Source organism: Ziziphus jujuba, chromosome 4 (assembly GCF_031755915.1).
Source record: "Ziziphus jujuba cultivar Dongzao chromosome 4, ASM3175591v1".
Lineage (NCBI taxonomy): Eukaryota > Viridiplantae > Streptophyta > Magnoliopsida > Rosales > Rhamnaceae > Ziziphus > Ziziphus jujuba.
In genome coordinates, this window is record NC_083382.1 from 1,475,694 (window position 1) to 1,497,674 (window position 21,981).

Genomic DNA, 21,981 nt, shown 5'->3' on the forward strand with positions numbered 1-21,981 from the left:
TGCTGCAAAGGAAGCAATATGGATTAAAGGTTTACTGTCAGAACTTAATATGTTACACAAGGCTATCATACTCTATTCAGATAGTCAAAGTGCAATACATCTTTCTAAGAATCCTGTGTTTCATGAGAGGTCAAAACATATTCAGATTAAATATCATTTCATACGGGATATGGTGGAAAGGAAGGAAGTCAAGTTAAAAAAGGTACTTACAGAACTTAATCCTATTGATATGGGTACTAAAGTTTTACCCGTGAGCAGGTTTAATTCATGTAAAACCTTGCTCAATATTAGGGTAGGCTAATGTTGATTTAAGGGAAGATTGCAAGGAGGGTTCACAGAGTTTCTGCTATAATTACACTCTTGAGGATTAGGTGGAGAAATGTAAAGAAATATTCCTCAAAAGCTGAGGAGTTTGAGAATTGATGTGCATCTGCTATTTAGGGTTGTGCATAAAGGAAGTAAGAAACAATGCCGTTTTTGATATAATACATTTACACAGCTTTGAGAAGAACGACAGCGTTTTCACTTGGTTTTAATGATTTAAGTAGGACGGTGTCGTATTGGCATAACGGTGGCTTTATCTGGTTAACATAATCACGTGCAAGCCATGTGAATTAGTTATGGTGGTTATGTGAAAGGCTAAGTATCATTGGTCCACGTCATTTGAATTGCCACATCAGCAACAGCAATGCTGGATATATATAACGGTCTTCATCTTCTACATTCTTACTTCTGGATTTTGCAGAATTACAGAGCTAAGGTTGAGTTTGTGTTTCAGTGATTGTGAGAGAAAGTTGAGTCCTTCTTGTTTGTACAAACTCATCGAAGTAATCTGTAGGTGTAGGAACAATTTCTTTGTGACATTGGTCAGGACTGATTGAGTGAGGGTGTATGTGGGCTTACGGGTTGGGTTGGGTGTTGTTCTGAGTGATTCACCATTGTAGAACCTGTTAAGCTCTTGTTTTTCCTCATTTTATCAATAATAGCAGAAGCTCAGAACCTGAGCACAAGGACGTAGGCAATTGTGTTTGGCCGAACCTCGTTAAATCGTGTGTGCATCTCATTGGTTTTATTTCTTGTTCTTTCTATTTTTCCATAACAAATGGTAATCATATCATATACTTTTTTTATTGCTAACGATTTTTTGTTATGGAATTTTGACACTTTTTATTACAACATCTGGCATCTATGCTAGCTTCTAATCATGCTCACTCTCCTTTGAAAACAATTAATGCTTGTTGCAGCTCTCAAGTTTGAATATCGAGCGCCTGACTTATCTCTGGAGGAAGTCCGACACCTGCTATGCAGCTTTCTTTTGCATGCTGGAAATAAATGCGTCAATGTAGGATACAGAAAGGCTAACCAGCCAACACAAACGGGTACTCTGTCTTTTACATTTTCTTTCTTCTTATAGGTCCAAAACTACTATATATATATATATATATATAGAAATTAATTATTGATTTCTACCGATTTCTAGATATTATGCTCTTACTGCTTGAAAAAGGAGGTCATGGGCTTGCAGAAGAAAAGGATGTATTAGGATGGACTCCACTTCACTGTGCAGCACATCTGGGTCATATTGAAGCAACTAAACTTTTACTTCAAAATTCCTCTACTTTTATTGCACACCTACAAGACAATAAAGGCATGTCTACTTTGCATATTGCTGCTAAACAAGGCCATGTCGATGTAATGGAATATTATTAGTGACAAGCCAGATGCTTGTGACTCGAATGACAATAGAGGATGGAATCTACTTCATGTTGCCATTGCAAATGCAAAGCTTCTGTTGTCAGGTTTACTCTGAAGCCAAGGCTTGAGAGCCTCATCAATGCAGCGGATAACGAAGGGAATACACCTCTGCACGTGGCTGCTGGAAGAGACAAGTACCGCATCATAACGATCCTCGTGAATGAAATCAAAGTTCATAAGAAGGCTCAAAATCACAACTTCCAAAAGCCAAGTGACTTGATTCGGACTAATCCAAATATTGGAGCGCTTTACAAGGCAAGTGGTCTGGTCCTTTTAGAATTTAGTTATGATATATTAATTCCTATTCATGCATTTGTCTCAAAAATATGTCGCCCTATTTTGCTATTAAAGTTCATTTGTGATGGCCCATACCCATTTAGCCAATTTTGTTGCTAAGAATAATTTTGGGGCTACCTAATTTTAGTTACACAAGTACCACATGGGAAAATCTTCTTTGAGTAAAACCAATCCTTTAGGTTGCCAGTTTCTCCTTGTATCTTTGTACCAATTTAATTTGTCTCTCCTGTAAACCTTTTTTCAGTCAATGATTGCAATGAGGTTGGAAAAACAGGGTGGGCAACCAAGTCTGCATTCACTTGTCCATAAAGCAGAATATAGGAAGCCCATAAAAAAGGATATAACCATAAACAGAGTGGGATCTAATAGAGATAAAGATCATGATCATACAAGTAAAGAAGTTGGCTATGATCAGGACAAAGACGTGAAATCTAATAGACTGAAGAACATATCTACCATTCATCTACTGGTGGCAACTCTTATTGCAACAATGACTTTTACAGCAGGTTTTACAATGCCTGGAGGGTTCGAACAAAATGAATCATCAAGAAAGGGCTTGGCATTGCTATCTGACAATGCATATTTTCATCTGTTTGTGATAACAGATTCATTAGCCTTCTACTACTCCTCTGCCTCAGTTTTCTTGCAATTTTGCGCTGCCTCGGAACATAATTATCATTTGCTCTTACGTTTTACAAAAGTTTCTGCAACTCTCATTTATATTTCTAGCCTTGGAATGGTTGTTGCTTTTACTTCAGCCTTGCATGCTGTTATGCCTGGTTCCTCAATGCTAGCATATTATACTTTTGTATCGGGTATCTGTTGTGTAGTTGCCTATATATTTGGGTTTTTGTAGATATGAAACCACCACATCATTTTGTGGTAGTAAACATCTACAAATATGTTTAATTATATTGTAATAATAATAAATAATAGATATATATATATAATCACCATTACCATTTTGGTATCGATATGAGTAGGACGAACGTAATTATCCTTCCAAAAGCCGCAGTTGTAACCCAAAAATACTCCCAAAAAGCAAATAATTCTAGATGTTATGGGCTTACTGCTTGGAGGAAGTAATGAACTTGCAGAAGAAAAGGATGTATTTGGATGGACTCCACAACATTGTGTAGCACATCTGGGACATCTTTTTTTGAGTAAGGAATTTGAAAGAAGAATATATTGACACATGGGGCATATTCTTTTTCTTTTATATATTATATACATATAGATTCGAACAATTACATGCGTGATGGATAACATATGTGGTAGTGTAATACTAATACATGATGGAAAAGCAATTTGTGCAATCGGAAAAGTTGAAACATAATAAAAGATCCACAGAGTCACCCGAAAACAATTGATTTATCGATTATTCGTTTATATTTATGGGGAAATATGAGCACATGGTGAAAATACCAAATGCTTAGTGCACTGGAGTTGCGTCAACCAAGTACAAGGAAAAAAAAAAAAAAAACAAAACGATGTTGGGCTTTTAGTTAGGGTTTTTTTGAAAAATAGCCACTCCACATATTCAAAATTGAAAAATAGCAAAAAAATTTAAAAAAAAAAAAAAAACTAGCCAACTTTTAACACATCTAGACCAAAATATCCTTCATTACCTTTTTTTTTATCTTCTTTCTTTACCAATACGCAGCTTCTTGTTTTTGGTTTTTTTCCCTACTTTTCCTTTCCCTTTCTTTTTCAAAACACAGCTAGGCTAAGGCTCATTGCAAGTCATTTTTAAGCTGGTGTGTTCCCATTTGATTCTTCTACAAGAATGATGGGATTCATTGGGGTTTTGGTTTTGAAGAAGATGGGTTTTCAATTGGGACTATGTGCTTGAAGAACTTGGATTTAGCTCTGCCAAAAAAAAAATAAAAATAAAAAAAGATAACACAGAAAAAAAAAAAAAAAAAAAAGGTCTTTTTACTTACTGGGTTCTTATAAAGGTTTGGATTTTTTTTTTTTTTTTGGTTTCTCTGTTTCATGTACTTCTAATCTTTTTTTTTTCTTTTCCCATCTCACATTTCTATGTCTGTTTGTTTCTCGAGAATGCTGAAGAAATGAGAATTTGGGTTTTTTTATTTTTATATTTTTTTGGCTATTTTGTTTGTTAACATAATCGAAAATTCAGCTTGGGTTGAGGAATTTTTTTGGCTGTTTTGGTCAATGAAGTTTGAAAGAAGTAAACAAAGCATGGTAGCATCATCTGGAAAACTTTCTTCATTCAAAGTTTTATGTACAGTCTTTTTCTTTCCTCTCCACCATTTTGATGCATTTTCTGGAAGGGTGACAGGAAAAAATTAAAAAACCAAATTGGGTGTTTTCATATTCTAGTTTTTCTTCTAGTGAACAATTGTTCATATTATCTTGAATAGAATTTGTGACTTTTATTCTTCAAATGTGAAAACTAGTGTGTGGAATGGTCAGATTTATCTGTTTTATTGGCTTTCGAAAATTGTATTTATTGGTTGCAGCTGTGCAAAAAAGTTCCTTGTGGTTGTCTTTTATATATATATATATATATATATGTAATATGTTCTCTTATTTGAGAAATATTCTGTTTTAAGGTATCCTAAAGGTTTATCTTTCTTTGCTTCTTCTCTTTCACTATTATGTTACTTTGGTTCTTGTTCGTGTTTATAACTTTCTCTTCTGTTTTATTTCCCTTTTCATGCCGTTGTTTAGAATTTACTTTTAATTTGTTATAACACTATATTGGGGCCTTTTTTTTTTCTTTCTTTTTATAGGACATTGTGCATTTTTAATGATGGAATTTAGAGTGTCTTGTTTTCATCCAGAATTCTGAGAATTAGTAATATATTTGGTTGAATCAATATTGTTCTATACAAAATTTTCCTTGGTTCTTCACCTTTTTATTTTTAATTTTGTGTGGTGATGTTTATCTAGACTCATAATCTGTGATATCGGATTTAGTATTGTATAAGTATTACATAATTGGTTCTCTTCTGAGTTTTTATTTGAATTAGTAACAACTTTGCTATCAATTAATATTAGACACTATTTCACTACTATTTCAGGAAGAAGTATACTCGTGAGGTTTTACAATATAATATCATTTTTACTTCTTTGTTTTTGTTACTTTCATTATGTTTATAAATGCATCTTTTTTCTTATATTAGCATTTTAAATGTAGAGATAATGATAGGTTTTTATGTTTATTAAACGAAGATAATTATGGGTTTTGATGTAAAGATATCTAATTAACCGTCTACAAAATGTGGCATGTTTATTAGAATTCCATTTTCCATAAACCCCTTATATGCAAGTCAATTCAAGCTTTTGGATAATTTTCCTCCTATCGAAAAATATTTCCTCCTGTTGAAAATTGTCAGAAAATATTTACTCCAGTTAGAAACTAATTTCCTACACTTGGAAAATCAATTTCTAATAGATTATTTAAATTAATATTGGGGTAAAAAAATTGAGAGTGAAGACAAATATTATATAAGATGAAGATGGATTTAACAAAAAATATATTGACTTTTAAAATCAATAACCAATTAAAAGAAAATAAAAAATTATATATATTTGTTTTTTTTTTTCAAAATCATTTGGACATTTCATAAAATGAGATGTAAACTAAAGATTCAAAATCAACTTCAGAATGCCTCTTTTAATTTGGGATTAAATTCTTTAAAAGAAAATTTTGATAAATACGTACTACACTATTATCACAACATAAATAAATCATTACCGTTGAATAGAAAATATAATATCCAATATATGAAATAATTATCGAAAGATATAAACCATAACATTAAATTAAAACTTCCTAATTAGAAGCATAAGACAATGGATTCGTACATCTCTGTCTATAATATCCAACACCACCGCATCGGCTACATCTACGTCTAATAACATCTTCATCTTGAGATGGTATGCGTTGCATCCTCAGCCTACTGGCTCGCCTACGTGTCTATCTCTGTGGAAGAACAATACGACTTGTCACGCCATCCGGAGCATGCCACTATTTTTCATCTAACACAGGGTAAATGGACTCAGTATAAGCTGCACGATATGCATCCATGGTGTAGTAAAGAGAACATATGCCATAAGGAGTAATTTGTGCTCTCTGCAAACAGCAATACAATGATCACAATGATACATGTAGTAATGAGAGCACATGCCAAAGGCTATTTGATAAACATTTCTAGATACATGTTCAACTTTTGAAATCACCTCAACATACAATGGAGGTCGCATCATTGTCATCCCTCCATTCCTCACTTCTTGAAGAAAGCATTTCACATCCCAATCACTGCGCATTTCTGTAGGATCCAACTTTTATGGACATCATTCATATATCCATTTTAGCTTTAGCAAATATTTATTTCGATCTATCTCAATAAAATTGAAAATCTCATTCTCTAACTCTGATTTTGTGCATTTCTTACCGACGGAAACCATTATATTTTTACCATTTCGATACTCCCAATTACCACCATCATTTTGTACCAATGTTACATTGTATAAAACCGCAATTACAATATCATCATCTTTCATTTTACTACAAAATTGAATGAATAACATTAAACTAAATCAATAAATATATAAAAATATGAATAATACTAAAAAAAACATATTAACTGTCTTAAAAAAGTCGATTCTTTTTTTTTTTTTTTTTGGCCAAATATAGCATTTTCCTACTGGTGGAAAATTGGCGGAAAATTGGTGGAAAACTAGCTAAAAATTAGCAAAAACTTGGGAAAACCAACAAACGGGAGGAAAATGGTGGAAGTTCATCTTTTTCACCAATTTTCCTCCAATTTTACTGGTTTTTACAATTTTTCATTTCTACGTAATTTTTCCCCTATTTCCACACTATTATCACCTAAGTATCTTTAAACTCAAATACACCAACTCATAAACTAATTTATTACATACCCATGTTAAAAAAAAAATTAAAAATTACAAAAGAGAGAAAATATGGGAATAAGAGAAAGAGAAAAAAAAAGTTTACCTGGCTTTAGCTTCAAAAGTGAGAAAATACAAGAAAAAGGGAGTGAGAGCAGATGAAATGCCAAGGAGAACAAGCTCACTAGCAGATGAGAAGCACGGATGAGAGCAGATGAAATGCACGGGTTATTTGAGAAAGGAGGAAAAAAGAAAGGGTAAGAGAAAAGGTATTTCGTAATTTTCAATTTAGCCAAAGACATTTTTGTCCATAGTTGGCCAGTTTTTTTTTTAAAAAAAAAAAATTTGTTATTTTTCAAGAGTGGATTTACGGGTGCTATTTTTCCAAAAAACCCTATATATTGATATAGATATGTACAAAGGGGCCGTTTTTTCTCTTTTGCTAATTCTAGAAGTATTAAAAGGACAATTACCACTGGCTATCAACGCACTTTTACCACTAAACTAAACTTGCTCTAATCTGATTATTGTATATAAATGGACTTTTAATTGAACAATAAACTTCGGCGTAATAATTGAAAAAAATAAAAGAACCAAAAAAAGAAAATATTAACTTCTAAAATTATTCATAGCAGCTCAACGAATAATGAAAGTAGCTGGATAGAGTTCCTTAAAAAATTTTCATCAATTGCGTTACCCTCCTGTCCAAAAGAATGGAGGAAAGTCTGCTTCTCAAACTTGGTATAATTCCAATCCTACCAAATCTTTGTCAAAATCTTGTTATAGACCCTTTACTCAGTGTTTAAATATTAAATGATAACATTTTTACTTTCGGCATCACCATTGATCAAAACTCGAGAAACTTGCCTTTTATTTTATTATTTTTCTTCTTTCTTTCCAAGAAAAGAATAAGGAAAAGACAAAAAGTATACTCATGAGTTGTAAAGAGTCCTATAAATTCCTCTTTCTTTGATAGCTAGCGATGAGTTCTATGAACTTGAACGTAAATTAAGTTTCTCGCTATAAACTAGTCATACATCTACCACGCAAGCCTTGTCTGGCTTCACGTGTATAGGTTCCAAATTATAGAATATATAATTTCTTAAAGCACGTCAAGATGGAATTTGTCACTGATTTCTGTAAAAGGTCCTATTGATTATTCATCCACTGTAAAATATATCAAAATGGATGACTTCTTTGAATAAACCTTACAAAGGTAGAAGAGGTACGACCGGTATAACAAATTTTGATCACTTGTAATTAAAACAATTATGAACCACAATAATTAAATGATGTGGGATCCTAATCGTACTTAATCTTCCCCACATTTTCTTTCCACCTAAAAACCTGAAGGATATATAGAGATTGTTGGCAATGGATAGGACGGTGTTGGAAGCTGCAGCTTCAGGAGATCAAAGCCTCACTCCGCGACTGGAGCAACAAAGGATTGGATTGGATCAATAAATTTTATCGGTTGGTCGGTTTATTTGCACATCCCTACTGAAAACCAAAACCCCCATTTTTTAATGGTCATGTGAATAGCATATGCCATTGACTGATGTGGCATCAATAAAGGTCATTATATTAAATGGAATTGAAAACCAATGGCTAAGATTGAAAGATAAGTATACTCAAGTATTCAAAAAACCAAGCAAAGGATCTGGGTCCCTTAGGAATATCTGTTATAATTAGAGGAGAACGGTTACAATTGTAAGTCTATTATAATCCACATAATTGTATTTTTAGCTTGACCCTCCAACAAATTATAATTAAAGGACAACAATTACAGTATCTTGAGAATATTTTATAAGTTTTTAAAATCGCTTCCAATGTTGAAACTTATATATACAAAGAGTTTCTTATCTAAAATCCTCTTACTTATACTGATTAAGATAGTTTTCCAATATAATATATATACAAAAATTCTTTAATCAGAGAATAATATTTTATGTTCTATTATATAAGATAATTAAAATTCTATTATTTATACGTTTAAGAATTTTGAGAATTTTTATGTAGTAAGTGTTAAGTGTTTTTACATTCTATATAAAATTTTAAATTTGAGTTCAAATTAATTATTATTTTATAATTTGATCCTTAAACTTTTACTTTTACTTTTACTTTTGGTCTAGCCATGGATGACTCAAGATGTGCTTGAGTCTTTTTTTTTTTTTTGGTAGTTATTTTTTATTTTTTTTATTTTCTTTTAACAAAATAATAATCATGGAAAGACACTAGAAGATTTAACCGATAATGAGTCCACTTTGTTGCCTATGGAATATTCTTACACTCATTATATTTTTTAACAAAAAAATTTAATAAAATAATATAAAAAAAGATGGTCTTTTTGAAATTAATTTTTAAAACCATTCTGAGCAGCTCAATGAATAATAAAATTAGCTGGGATCCATTGTCTATTTTTATTTTTATATATATATATATATATATATATAGAATCCACTGCTATATAAACTGATAACTCATAGATTAGTGACAATCATCAATCATGACAAATATAATTTTTTCCTTCGAAAATTTCATCAATCAAGTTATGCTCCAGTCCAAAAGAATGGAAGGAAGTCTGCTTCTCAAATTTGGTATATTTCGTATCCTACCAGATCTTTGTCAAAATCTTATTATAGACCCTTTGCTCAGTTTTTAAATATTAAATGATAACATTTTTACTTTCGGTGTCACCATTGATCAAAACTCGAGAAACTTGCCTTTTATCTTATGATTTTTTTCTTTCTTTCCAGGAAAAGAATAAGGAAAAGACTCAAAAAGTATACTCATGAGTTGTAAAGAGTCCCTAAATTCCTCTTTCTTTGATAGCTAGCGATGAGTTCTATGAACTTGAATATAAATTAAGTTTCTCGCTATAAATTAGTCATACACCTACCACGCAAGCCTCGCCTGGCTTCACTCATGAGTTGTAAAGAGTCCTATAAATTCCTCTTTCTTTGATAGCTAGCGATGAGTTCTATGAACTTGAATATAAATTAAGTTTCTCGCTATAAATTAGTCATACACCTACCACGCAAGCCTCATCTGGCTTCACGAGTATAAGCTCCAAATTGTAGAATATATAATTTCTTAAAGTTCGTCAGGATGAAATTTGTCACTGCTTTCTGCAAAAGTTCCTATTGATTATTCATCCACTCTCTACATACCCCAAAAAAAAAAAAAAAAAAAAAAGGAAAAAAAAAGAAGAGAAAACTGTAAAATATATCAAAAGAGATGACTTCTTTAAAAAAAACCTTACAAAGCAGAAGAGGTACAATTCTATAAACTAGAACATAAATTAAGTTTCTCGCTATAGATTAGTCATACACCTACCACGGAAGCCTTGTCTGGCTTCACTCGTATAAGTTCCAAAGTACAGAATATATAATTTCTTAAAGCATGTCAGAATTTGTCACTGCTTTCTACAAAAGTTCCTATTGATTATTCATCCACTCTCTGCATAAAAAAAAATAAAAAAAAAAGAAAAAAAAAAAAAAAAGAAAAGAAAGAAAACTGTAAAATATATCAAAATAGATGACTTCTTTAAATAAACCTTACAAAGCAGAAGAGGTGCGATTAGTATAATTAATTTGATTACTTGTAATTAAACTCATGCCGAGCCACTATAATTAAACGATTTGGGATCCTAATCGCTCTTAATCTTCCCCTTCTTTTTTTCACCTACCTAAATTTGAAGGATAAGATTGTTGGCAATATGGATAAGACAGTGTTTGAAGCTGCAGCTTCAGGAGATCAAAGACTCATTGAGCGACTGATCAGGCTAGGAGATGTTGATCCCAATCAACAGTGGCAAAGAGATATTGATCCCAATCAAGTAGTAACACCACACAACAACACTATTCTTCACATCGCTGTTAGATTCAATCAACAGGATATTACACAGCGTGTCAGTCGCTTATGTCCACAGCTACTGGTCAGAACCAATGCTGATGGGGACAGTCCCTTACATATAGCAGCGAAAATTGGGAACCGAGAAATTGTTCAGCGTCTCATCGGCGGTTTTAGGGACGTTGAAATCCGGCGAGCTGCTCTAAGAATGAAAAACTTGAAGGAGGAAGACACAGCCTTACATGTTGCAGTTAAAAATGGTCACTTTGGCGTAGTACAGCTACTTACGCAAAACGATCCGGAGTTGTTGAATTTGGTGAATAAGGCTAATGAATCTCCACTTTTTCTTGCCGTGGAGGGAAGTTTTCTCGATATTGCACGGCATATTTTAAATTTTGGTGAAGCTTCATGCCATGGCTTCAATGGCATGAATGCTTTGCATACAGCCGTGGTTCGAGCACATCATGGTGATGTATATTACATATATATATATATATATATATAAACATATATTTGCATTCACACTTTCTATCTAGCTATATGTGTATAATACTCGTACATTCCTGCTATGACATGTTGATATATACCCAATTTTTATATGGTCAGGACCTTGTGAAACATTTATGAATAGGGATACACTATGTTAGCTGTTACATAGTAAAAGGTTTTTAAATTAATCTCCAAAAAGATTTAATCAACCACAAATAATAATTAATGTTGGGTCTGACATACATTTTATGGATCGCTTTTTCCTTATTTAGGTTTTACTTTCTGAAAAATAAAAAATATTAAATGTTGTGTCACTTGTTAAATGATATGGATTGGCATTTATATAAGCCCCTCTTTAGAAATTCCTTACAACATCTTTACCCTCTTTAGAAATCCCTTATAACATTCTTATCATATCAAATTTCTATACTAGAAAGTGTATATAAGGTCAAAAGTCTACCATAGCATAAGCATGCAAGTCTATTATAGTATAATTATTTATATACATATATGTGTGTGTATATCAACACATATCAAACATAATAATTTTGCTAGAGATCACTTTATGTACGGAATAAATATGTGCATAAAACACATTTAACTGTAATAACTAGCTGAAACACTTTAACTAAGATAAATTGCAGTTAAAACCGTCTTAACTATGACAAATTATATCTAAAAGGTTTTTGCCAAAAGGTTATTGGTCATAATGCGGTAACAACACACTTTATGGTCACCATATATGACACTTTCAACTACAATATTTCAGGTTTTAAAATATAAATATAAATATCACAATCAAAATATGTAATTAATTCTTTTATGCAAGCCAAAGATAAAGTTCAGAAACATATATACTATCAGCGCGGTATAAGCTTCTAAAATTGCTAATAGACCACTAGTGTATTTAGGAGCCTATTATTGCTGATAGGATGCTCATGGACTCTTGCTATGGTGCAAGATCTTGCATAACAGCTCCTTTATATGTATGTATATTATCTATGTATATAAAATATATTTTGTAGTGGTATTTATATATGCTAGTTCCTATTTCCTAATTAACCTAACTTTCCTTGGAAACAATTAATGTTTTTTGGTTGCAGCGGGCATGCTTGAATGTCAGGCATCTGAGTTATCTCTGGAAAGAATTCGGCGCCTGCTAAGTAACTTTTATTTATATGCTGGAGATCATTGTATTAATACACTACGTAATCAGACTCACCCGCAAACATATAGAGGTAATCAATCTGTCTTCTACATTTCCAGTTTTCCTGTATCGTCCTAAAGTACCAATACATATGTATATATATATGTATGTATGCACAATAATTTTTTACTAGACTTCATCTATAAAGCACTTGAGTATATATATGTAATTTTTGGAATATTTTATCCGTATTCCATGTAAATAAGGTGATTTACTCGGTGAAGTAAAATTTTATATATATATATATATATATATACATGAAACGTTGTTTATACAAGATTTACACCAGATCTGGATATATATCCCATGGTTTACTTGTAACCCGGTAAAATATTCCCACAGATATGTAACCTTTTACAGTGTGAGTGTGCATGAGATTTATAGCAAAATTATATATGTATATAGATATTATGGACTTACTGCTTCAACGAGAAGGGCTTGCAACACAACAAGATCAACTTTTTGGGTGGACTCCTCTTCATTGTGCAGCACATGTGGGGAATCAAGAAGCAACTAAACTTCTACTTCACAGTTTCCCCACTCGTATTGCATATCTACGGGACAACCAAGGCATGTCTGCTTTACACATTGCTGCTAAACAAGGCCATGTCAATGTAATGGAAGAAATTATTGATCGTAGTCCAGATGCTTGCGAATCCATTGACAACAGAGGATCGAATCCTCTTCATGTTGCCATTGCAAATGCAAAGCTTAATGTTGTCAGGTTCATACTGAACGAGCCAAGGCTTGACAGCCTCATCAATGCAGCCGATAACGAAGGCAATACGCCTCTGCATCTGGCTGCTAGAAGTGACAGACGCAGCATCATAACCATCCTCGTGAATGACAGTAGAGTGAACAAGAAGGCTCAAAATCTCATCTACCAAATGCCGATTGACTTTATTCTAGATAATCCAAATCTTGGAGAGTTTTACAAGGCAAGTGTTTCAAGCTATAAAGTCTGAGTACTGAATTTTCATTATTAGAATGCTATTTAAATGCTATTCTTTGACAATAAACATCGGTTATGTGGCAAAACATACAAGTGCTATGGGATACCTTTTTTCCATATGCGTCTTGTTTTTAAAAACGTCAAGCTACATAACCATGATTTTTGCTAGCAGTTTTACTGCAGTTGACTACAATATGGTGAGTTTCACACAAATGATGAAATATTCATTATTGTCCTAGCATTGATTCTTTTTTAGATGAAAACATTAATTTTCACCATCTTACATAATTGCGTTCTCAGTCTACAAGAATCAGATTTCGTTAAAACACAATTAATATTGTTTAGTGCCATTTATTGGGAATCATTTTTTATTATTCACACCAATTTAATACTACCATTCTTAATGTAATTTTTTCAGTCTATGATTGTAAGGAAGTTAGATAAACCGGGCGGCCGAGCAAGTCTGCGATCACTTGTCAATCGGATAAATAGTCATGAGATAGGAACTAATACAGAAGTTGGTCACGAGAATAATGAAAGCAGAAGTCATAGGCTGAAGAATATACTCAACATTCATATACTGGTGGCAAGTCTTATAGCCACGGTGACTTTTGCAGCAGGGTTTGCAATGCCCGGAGGGTATGAACAAGATCTATCATCCACAAAGGGCATGGCAATGTTATCTAACAAGACATCTTTCAAGGTGTTTGTAATAGCAGATTCAATAGCTTTCTGCTGCTCCTCTGTCTCAGTGTTCATACAATTCTGGGGTTCCTTGGAGCATAACTATCATTTGCTTTTACGTTTTACAAGAGTTGCAGCAACTCTCACTTATATTTCTAGCCTTGGGATGGCAGTGGCTTTTACTTCAGCCATCCATGCAGTTATACCTCATTCCACAATGCTAGCATATTATACGATTGTATCAGGTATCTGCTGTGCGTTGGCCTATATCTTTGGGTTTTTGTAGATGTGAAACCATCACATATTTTCAATATGATAAACTTATTTAAATATAGGTAGTCAATTATAATGTATATTGTATAACCGTAAATAAATTATAATCTCCATTTCCACTTTGGCATTGATGTGATGTATGACAGATACAACTAATCCTCCCAAAAGCCACAGTTGTTTATGCGAAGATGGAGAGGGAAAAAAAACTTTAATTTTGATTATGCTTTCAGTGTCAACCAATCTATTTAACAGGATTTTTGCTGTGATAAGAACTTCGCAGATTTAAACATGTTACATGGATTAAAGAAAATGACATTTCAGGATATGAGTAAGATGTAGTTTACCGTTCTATTTACGTGCTGGAGCTAGCAGTTCACCTATGTTAGCCACGACTAAGAAGTCCTCGTAGAGAACCAGCTGTTGTCACCCCTACAAAGTTGCTCAAATAGAATAGGAGATTGCAATGTTCTCAGAGAAGTAAAATTTAGAGTTAGCTAGAGTTGTTAGTACAGGTCAGCAGTTGTTAGTTATACTACCTGTATTAATAGTGTTTCACGTGTAACTGTTGGTATTCAAGAAAAATCAATTACAGTTTCTTTCTATCTTTCTCTCTTCTTCCCTTCGACATTTTCTTTCATTTTCCTTCTATCCAAACACAACTTTTACATGGTATCAGAGCAAGATTGACGATCCAGTAAATCAAAAATGGAAAATCCAGGAGTTTCGAATGTCATGAACTTGTTTGCAAGTCTGATTTCTGATAAGAATGAAAATTCTTTGGTTACAGTATCTCCATTTTCTAGTAGCATTTTGAAGCTTAACAGTGAAAATTTCTTGGTGTGGAAGTCACAAATTCTTCCTATATTACGAGGTCACAAGCTTGATAAGCTTGTACTGACTGATGAGCCAGAGTTCATGCAAGTGTTTGTGTTTAGTGATGTAGAGGTTAATGATCACAGTTTGTCTAGGTTTTCTGTTGAGCAGCAAGTTTGGATTTTGCAAGATCAGCTACTGCTAGGCTGGTTAACTACTGCAATTGAAGTTGAAGAGCTTGCAGATCTAGGAGGATTGAAAACCTTAAGACGTTTATGGATCACAATTGAGGAAACTTATTCTTGTCATTCTAAGGTTTTTATGTTACAACTTCGAAATGAGTTACAGACAACCAAGAAAGGCTCGATGAAAATTCTAAATTATTGCAAAAAAGATGAAGAAAATTGCTGACAAGATGTGTTCTGGTGGTTTTCTGGTCTCTGAAAAAGAATTAGTCATGTGCATCTTGAATGGCTTAGGGCCTGAATTTGAAACAGTTCATGTAAACTACACTAGTAGATCTCCTTTACCTAGCCTTCAAGAGGTAAAGCATTTTTTCTCTCACTATGAAACAACTATTGAACAGAATAATACTGTGGCCATGTTTCATTCTGCAAATCTGGTGTCTGCTTTCAATAATTAGTTGACTTTAGGCTCTAGTAATACTCTACCATCATCATCTACTACTTTGAATACTTCTAATCATGCTAACTCATCCATTCATAAAGACTATAGTACTGGAAAGTTTGGTTTTTATGAAAGAGGGAGTTTTGAAGATTTTGGTCGTAGAGGTTACTATGGAAGAGGTAGAGGTAAAGGTCGAAACCATAGAAATTGGAGACCACAGTGTCAAATCTGTGGGATTGTTGGTCATCTGGCTAGTGTGTGATACTACAGAGATTCAAATTCTGGAAATTCTGTTTTTCAAGGAATTCATGGACATAACTATGCACCTAATTCTGTTGGCTATAATGCTCAGTTCTCATAGTTGAATAATCCAGCAATGCTAAGTTCTAATGTTTTTAGTGGTTCTGGATTAATAACTCGACCTATTGTTCCAACACACAATGGTGGCTTACCTATAAGTGCAGCTGGGTATAATTCTCTTGTTTCTTATACACGAATGGTCACTAGAGAATTTCAGAGTGGGAATGGACAAACTATTCCTCATCAGAATTTTCACAATTCAAATATTAAGTCCGTTGGAAGCGGATATTCAAGACAAGCTTCTACTAATGTTGTCACCACACCAGTTTTGGTTGGAGATCCAAATTGGTATTTGGATAGTGGTGCAACAAATCATGTTGTTGCAGATGGTGGTAATTTATGCACCAGGTTGATTGTAGTGGCAACAACAAGCTTTTAGTTGGCAATGGTCAAAGTCTTGACAGTGCTAGTGTAGGTAATACACTAATTCCCTCTCTCACTTGTCCCAATTATGTTTTGTTGCTACAAAATGTTCTCGTTGTTCCAACAATAGCAAAAAATTTGTTGAGTATATCAAAATTGGTATGTGACAACAATATAATAGTTGAATTTGATAAACATAATTGCTTCATTAAGGACAAACAGATGGGGAAGGTGGTGCTTCACAGATTACTTGAAGATGGACTTTACAAATTACAAATACCTTACAAGGACACAAGTCAAGATGTTGGGATTCTCTTTGGATCAAAGTCTACTGCCTTTAAGGAAACTAGTAGCAACTTAGTAATGAATAAGGCAATGTGTGTACTATCTGGTGCTGTCTCATCTATACAAAAAGAGTGTCTTGTATCAAAAGATTGTAATTCTTCAGAAATTCATACATATTGTACTACATATAGACCTATCGGTGTGATTTTATCTCTTTTTGATTCTACTAAGGAATCAAATGTATCAGATTCCTCACAAACTGGTCAGTTTTGTTTGAATACTAGTTGTCTTGATTTTGATGTACTGCATCAAAGGTTAGGACATGCTTCAGAGGCTATCATAAACAAAGTGTTGTCTTTGTATAAACCAGATTTGAATATAAATAAAAGTTTAGCTTTTTGTGAAGCTTGTCAGCTTGGAAAAAATCATCTCTGTCATTTTTCCTTGTCAAATTCGAAAGCTTCAGCTCCTCTTGAACTAGTACACATTGATGTTTGGGGACCTACTGCAACAGTTTCTAAAGAAGGGTATCGATATTATATACACTTCATTGATGACTACTCCAGGTTTACTTGGATTTATCCCATGACAGTAAAATCAGAAGCTTTATCTATTTTTAAGCATTTTCATGTCATGGTGGAAAGATTGTTTGATACAAAACTTAAGATGGTTCAGTCAGAATGGGGTGGTGAATACAAATGTTTTCTTCCTTATTTACAACAGGTTGGTATAAAGTTCAGGCATTCATGCCCTTACATGCATCAGCAAAATGATAGAGCTGAGAGAAAACACAGACACATTGTTGAGGTTGGTCTGTCTTTTCTTGCTCAAGCACACATGCCACTTCTATACTGGTGGGAAGCCTTTACTTCAGCAGTTTATGTAATTAACAGGCTTCCAACTACCATTCTTGGTTTTCACAGTCCTTTTAAATTGCTATTTAAGAAAGTACCTAACTATGCTTTTCTAAAGGTTTTTGGAAGTGCTTGTTTTCCTTTCCTCAGACCTTTTTAGAATCACAAGTTTCAATTTCATACTGAGAAATGTTTGTTCATTGGTTACAGTGATGATCATAAAGGTTACAAATGCATGTCTTCTTCTGGCAAGATTTATATTGCTCGAAGTGTAAATTTTAATGAAAAGGAGTTTCCTTTTTCCACTGGTTTCTTACAAACTAGTTCAGCAGATAAGTCTAAGCTTCACAAAACTCAGGTTTCAACAGCTCCTCTAGTCCTTCTCAAATCATTGCCACAACATTGTGCTTCAGACTCAATTTTATCAACTAGAAGTCCCGGTTCAGGCAGCTTAAATAACTCCACAACTCTGAATTTAGGAAATCATAATCAGTCTTACATACATTTGGAATCTGAGTTGTCTATGGACCCTTTAGAAACTTCAACAACACTGTCAAATGTGAATCAAAATCCATCTCAGAAAACTATTTCAACTCATCCTATGCAAACATGATCTAAGAGTGGAGTTTTCAAACCCAAGTGTTTGCTCTTACTCAACAAGCTGCAGATTCAGTTGATGTTGAACCAGTTAGTGTTACTGATGCTTTAACAAATCCAAGGTGGAAAGCAGCAATGGATCAGGAATATGGAGCACTTGTAAAAAACAACACTTGGTCTTTGGTTCCCTATCATCCTGGAATGAATCACATTGGTCACAAATGGATTTTTCGAGTAAAAAGAAATGCTGATGGAACTGTTCAGAGGTACAAGGCAAGGCTTGTTGCAAAAAGGTTTCATTAACAACCTAGCTTTGACTTCAATGAAACTTTTAGTCCAGTGATAAAGCCTACCACTATAAGATTAGTGCTTACTCTTGCTATTTCACACAACTGGGAGGTAAGACAACTAGACTTTAATAATGCATTTCTTAATGGTGATATTCAAGAAACAGTTTATCTCACTCAACCACAAGGATATAAGGATAAACAATTTCCAACACATGTGTGTCAGCTCCATAAGGCTTTATATGGTCTTAAACAAGCACCACGTGCTTGGTTTGAAAAATTGAAGGGTGCTCTCCTAAGCAAGGGTTTTGTTAATACAATTTCTAACTCCTCTTTGTTTGTTTTGAAGACCAAAACTGCATATACTTTAGGTTTAGTATATGTAGATGACATTATTGTCACTGGTTCTAATGGAGCAGCAATTAAGCAACTTATCTCAGATTTGAATTCTCAATTTTCTCTTAAAGACTTAGGACATTTGAGTTACTTTCTTGGTATTGAAGCTACAAGAAACAGTAAGGGCATGCTGTTAACACAAACAAAATATATACTTGATCTGCTAAAAAAGACTAAAATAGATGGAGCTAGGCCCTCACCATCACCTATGGTTTCTAATAAGCCTTTATCTCTAGAAGAGGGAGATATTTTGTCAAATCCTGAGTTGTATCGAAGTACCATTGGTGCTCTTCAATATCTTACATTGACCAGACCTGATATTAGTTTTACAGTGAATAAACTCAGTCAATTTGTGCAAGCTCCAATATCTTTACATTGGGATGCTTGTAAACGATTGTTAAGATACTTAAAAGGCACTGCAACACATGGCTTGTTCATCAAGTCAACAATGAAACTTGCTGTTCATGGATTTTCAGACTCAGATTGGGCAAGTGATCGAACAGACAAAAGATCAACAAGTGGTTATGGAATTTTTCTAGGTTCAAATCTTATTTCATGGAGGTCCAAGAAGCAGCAAATTGTAGCTCGTTCAAGCACTGAGGCAGAGTATAGAGCCCTGGCTCACATGACCTCAAAACTATGTTGGTTACAAAATTTGATCAAGGACCTGGAACTTCAGTTACCAATTCCTATAGTTTGGATTGACTGTCTTAGTGCAGCAGCTTTAGTAGAAAATCAAGTTCTACATCAAAGGACCAAACATATCGAGATAGACATGCATTTTGTTAGGGATAAAGTCTTGGAAAAATCTCTCCAAATTCGATATGTGCCTACTCGAGATCAAATTGCTGATGTGTTTACAAAGAGTTTAGGAACTTCCAGGTTTCTCTATCTAAAGAATAAGCTTGGAGTTGTTCAGACTACTTAATTCGAGTATTTTGGAATTTCAACTCATTCTCTGACTTACTTAACACTCAAGCAAAAAGGGAATTTTTCTGCAACATGGTTCACTTCTTATGTGCTGCAACTTCTGCTGATTTACTATTTTCAAACTCCCATTTTGTTTCATATGGTTTAACAAAATATGAGTTTAAGGGGAATGTTGAAGTATATTGGTTATAGTTAGTGATGTGGCAATGTTAGTTAATATAACAGTTGTTTAGTTTTGGCAAGCTGTCAAGTTGTTGTCAAGTTGTTAGTACAGGTCAGCAGTTGTTAGTTATACTACCTGTATTAATAGTGCTTCACGTGTAACTGTTGGTATTCAAGAAAAATCAATTATAGTTTTACAATTTTGTTTTTTTTTTCTTTTTATCTTTCTCTCTTCTTCCCTTCAACATTTTCTTTCATTTTCCTTCTATCCAAACACAACTTTTACAGCTAGAAAAACACATATTACCCACCTTTGCATAGCAATGGCTTCCATTTTCTTTCTTTGTTTCTCTTCTTTGACAGGCTGAACAATTTCCTCACTTTTATAGTCAGATTCTGTCATAAAGGAACAAAGAACAATACAAACATACCATTCACCTTAATAGTTTCTAAATTCCATATAAAAATAAGGATTTTTGTAAAATACATCTTACTGATATGGATATTTTGATCATAACAGAATTAAATTGTTGAAGCTATTCCGAGATGGAGTACCCTTCTGCAATTCTAGTCAAATAAGGAACTAAAAAAGAGGTAAAAAATCAGAAAATACTAGAAAGGTAGCAAGTCCTCTCAACATAGTCTACCCTAAGCTAAAACAACAATTGGAAAAGTTACTGATACAGGGTAACCAAATTTGCTCTGGCTGAGTTTTGCTCTGCCACTATAACTTTTTTACTCATGATTATACGACTTCAGATGTGGTTCATATAACTGTATCACAATTGAGCTTATTTGCATACTGAACAAGATAGACAATGAACATAAGTTCATAAAATATTCTCCAAAATGTCGAACGAAAAAATAGAGTAAGCTATCTGAGCTCTTCTTGAGAAATTGGTTTTGATATGATTTCTGCATAGATCATCTTAATCCAAAACTGCATCGTAAACAGGACTGAGCCATAGATATTATCATAACAAATTATAAGTAAAGGGGCAAGGGAAGACTGCAGGGTAGCTGGCTCTTATATTAGATTGAGAAAACTAATGCAATTACCTTTATAAAACTTGGAGGTAAATAATTTTCATTGAGGTAGTTTTTGTTGTTAGTACAAGAAGTAATAATTTTCATTGCAAAATTTGGAGGTTAGTTGAAAGATGTACATTATAGTTTTCAGCAATGAGAGAGCTGGTATTCACATGCATGTTCATAAAACATAACGGTTGCATATGCATGCTTGTTCTTTTATGAATATGTTGATGCTCTTTCTAAGAGAACTTGGTGATGAGGGAGAGAAATCAACAATAGGATGTAGAGAAAGAGTTAGCCTATAGTAATCAAATCATGAACCGGAATCTAGTTATAAAGATTTATTTAATGAAGTCTGTGCGAAAATGAAGTATGACATAAAGTTAAATAAACCCATACAATAATTAGGATAAGAAATCCTAAATTCTCATTAATAGAAATAACTATACTGCATGCTTAGTTGCCAATCGCCGTAATTGGAATTAAGGCCGTTACTCTGTGATCTGCATCAAATATATGTTTCAGTAAATGTCACTTTCCTCTTTAAGATGGAAAGATGGATGATCAACGTATAAAGTCATCATTTGTTTGGATTTAATATTGCTTTTTGGTTTTTGGTTTATCATTTTTTTCATATATTTATTTCCGTTTTGCTTTGTTTTTACTTAAAATTCACTTTCTCCTTACCACCAATTTTACTCTATGCCAAATTTAAATAGCAGTTTGTCTAAGACAAAGAAGGAATGAATTTCTTGCTTGTATGTCAGTTAAGCATGTTACCATAACAAACTCATTTAAGGTTGTACGGAACATGCAAACCATATTTGAATTTTGATCTAAAATATTTTCACTACAGAATGGAGATTTGCTTTTTGGTTT

General features: G+C 33.4%; 1 protein-coding gene across 3 annotated transcripts; it reads left to right on the top strand.

The window, feature by feature from the left end:
- Positions 1-9,420: 9,420 nt before the first annotated feature.
- Positions 9,421-14,515, top strand: LOC107404581 (uncharacterized). Of its 3 annotated transcripts, XM_060816227.1 has the most exons (4): positions 9,421-9,536; positions 9,696-11,258; positions 12,384-12,518; positions 12,893-14,515. In XM_060816227.1, the coding sequence occupies exons 2-4, from the start codon at positions 10,658-10,660 to the stop codon at positions 13,450-13,452; spliced, it is 1,296 nt and encodes a 431-aa protein (XP_060672210.1). In that variant the 5' UTR covers positions 9,421-9,536; positions 9,696-10,657; the 3' UTR covers positions 13,453-14,515. The 3 variants fall into 3 exon arrangements, with proteins under 3 accessions (XP_060672210.1, XP_060672211.1, XP_060672209.1); XM_060816228.1 differs by lacking the exon at positions 9,421-9,536 and having other exon boundaries at positions 9,592-11,258; positions 12,977-14,515; XM_060816226.1 differs by lacking the exon at positions 9,421-9,536 and having other exon boundaries at positions 9,607-11,258.
- Positions 14,516-21,981: the final 7,466 nt, after the last annotated feature.

Excerpts from the sequence above, each read along its gene's own strand:
- LOC107404581 (XM_060816227.1), top strand. The coding sequence starts at position 10,658 with ATGGATAAGACAGTGTTTGAAGCTGCAGCTTCAGGAGATCAAAGACTC. Across the intron at positions 11,259-12,383 it reads CGTGGTTCGAGCACATCATG|CGGGCATGCTTGAATGTCAG; the intron begins GTGATGTATATT and ends TTTTGGTTGCAG. Across the intron at positions 12,519-12,892 it reads TCACCCGCAAACATATAGAG|ATATTATGGACTTACTGCTT; the intron begins GTAATCAATCTG and ends ATATGTATATAG.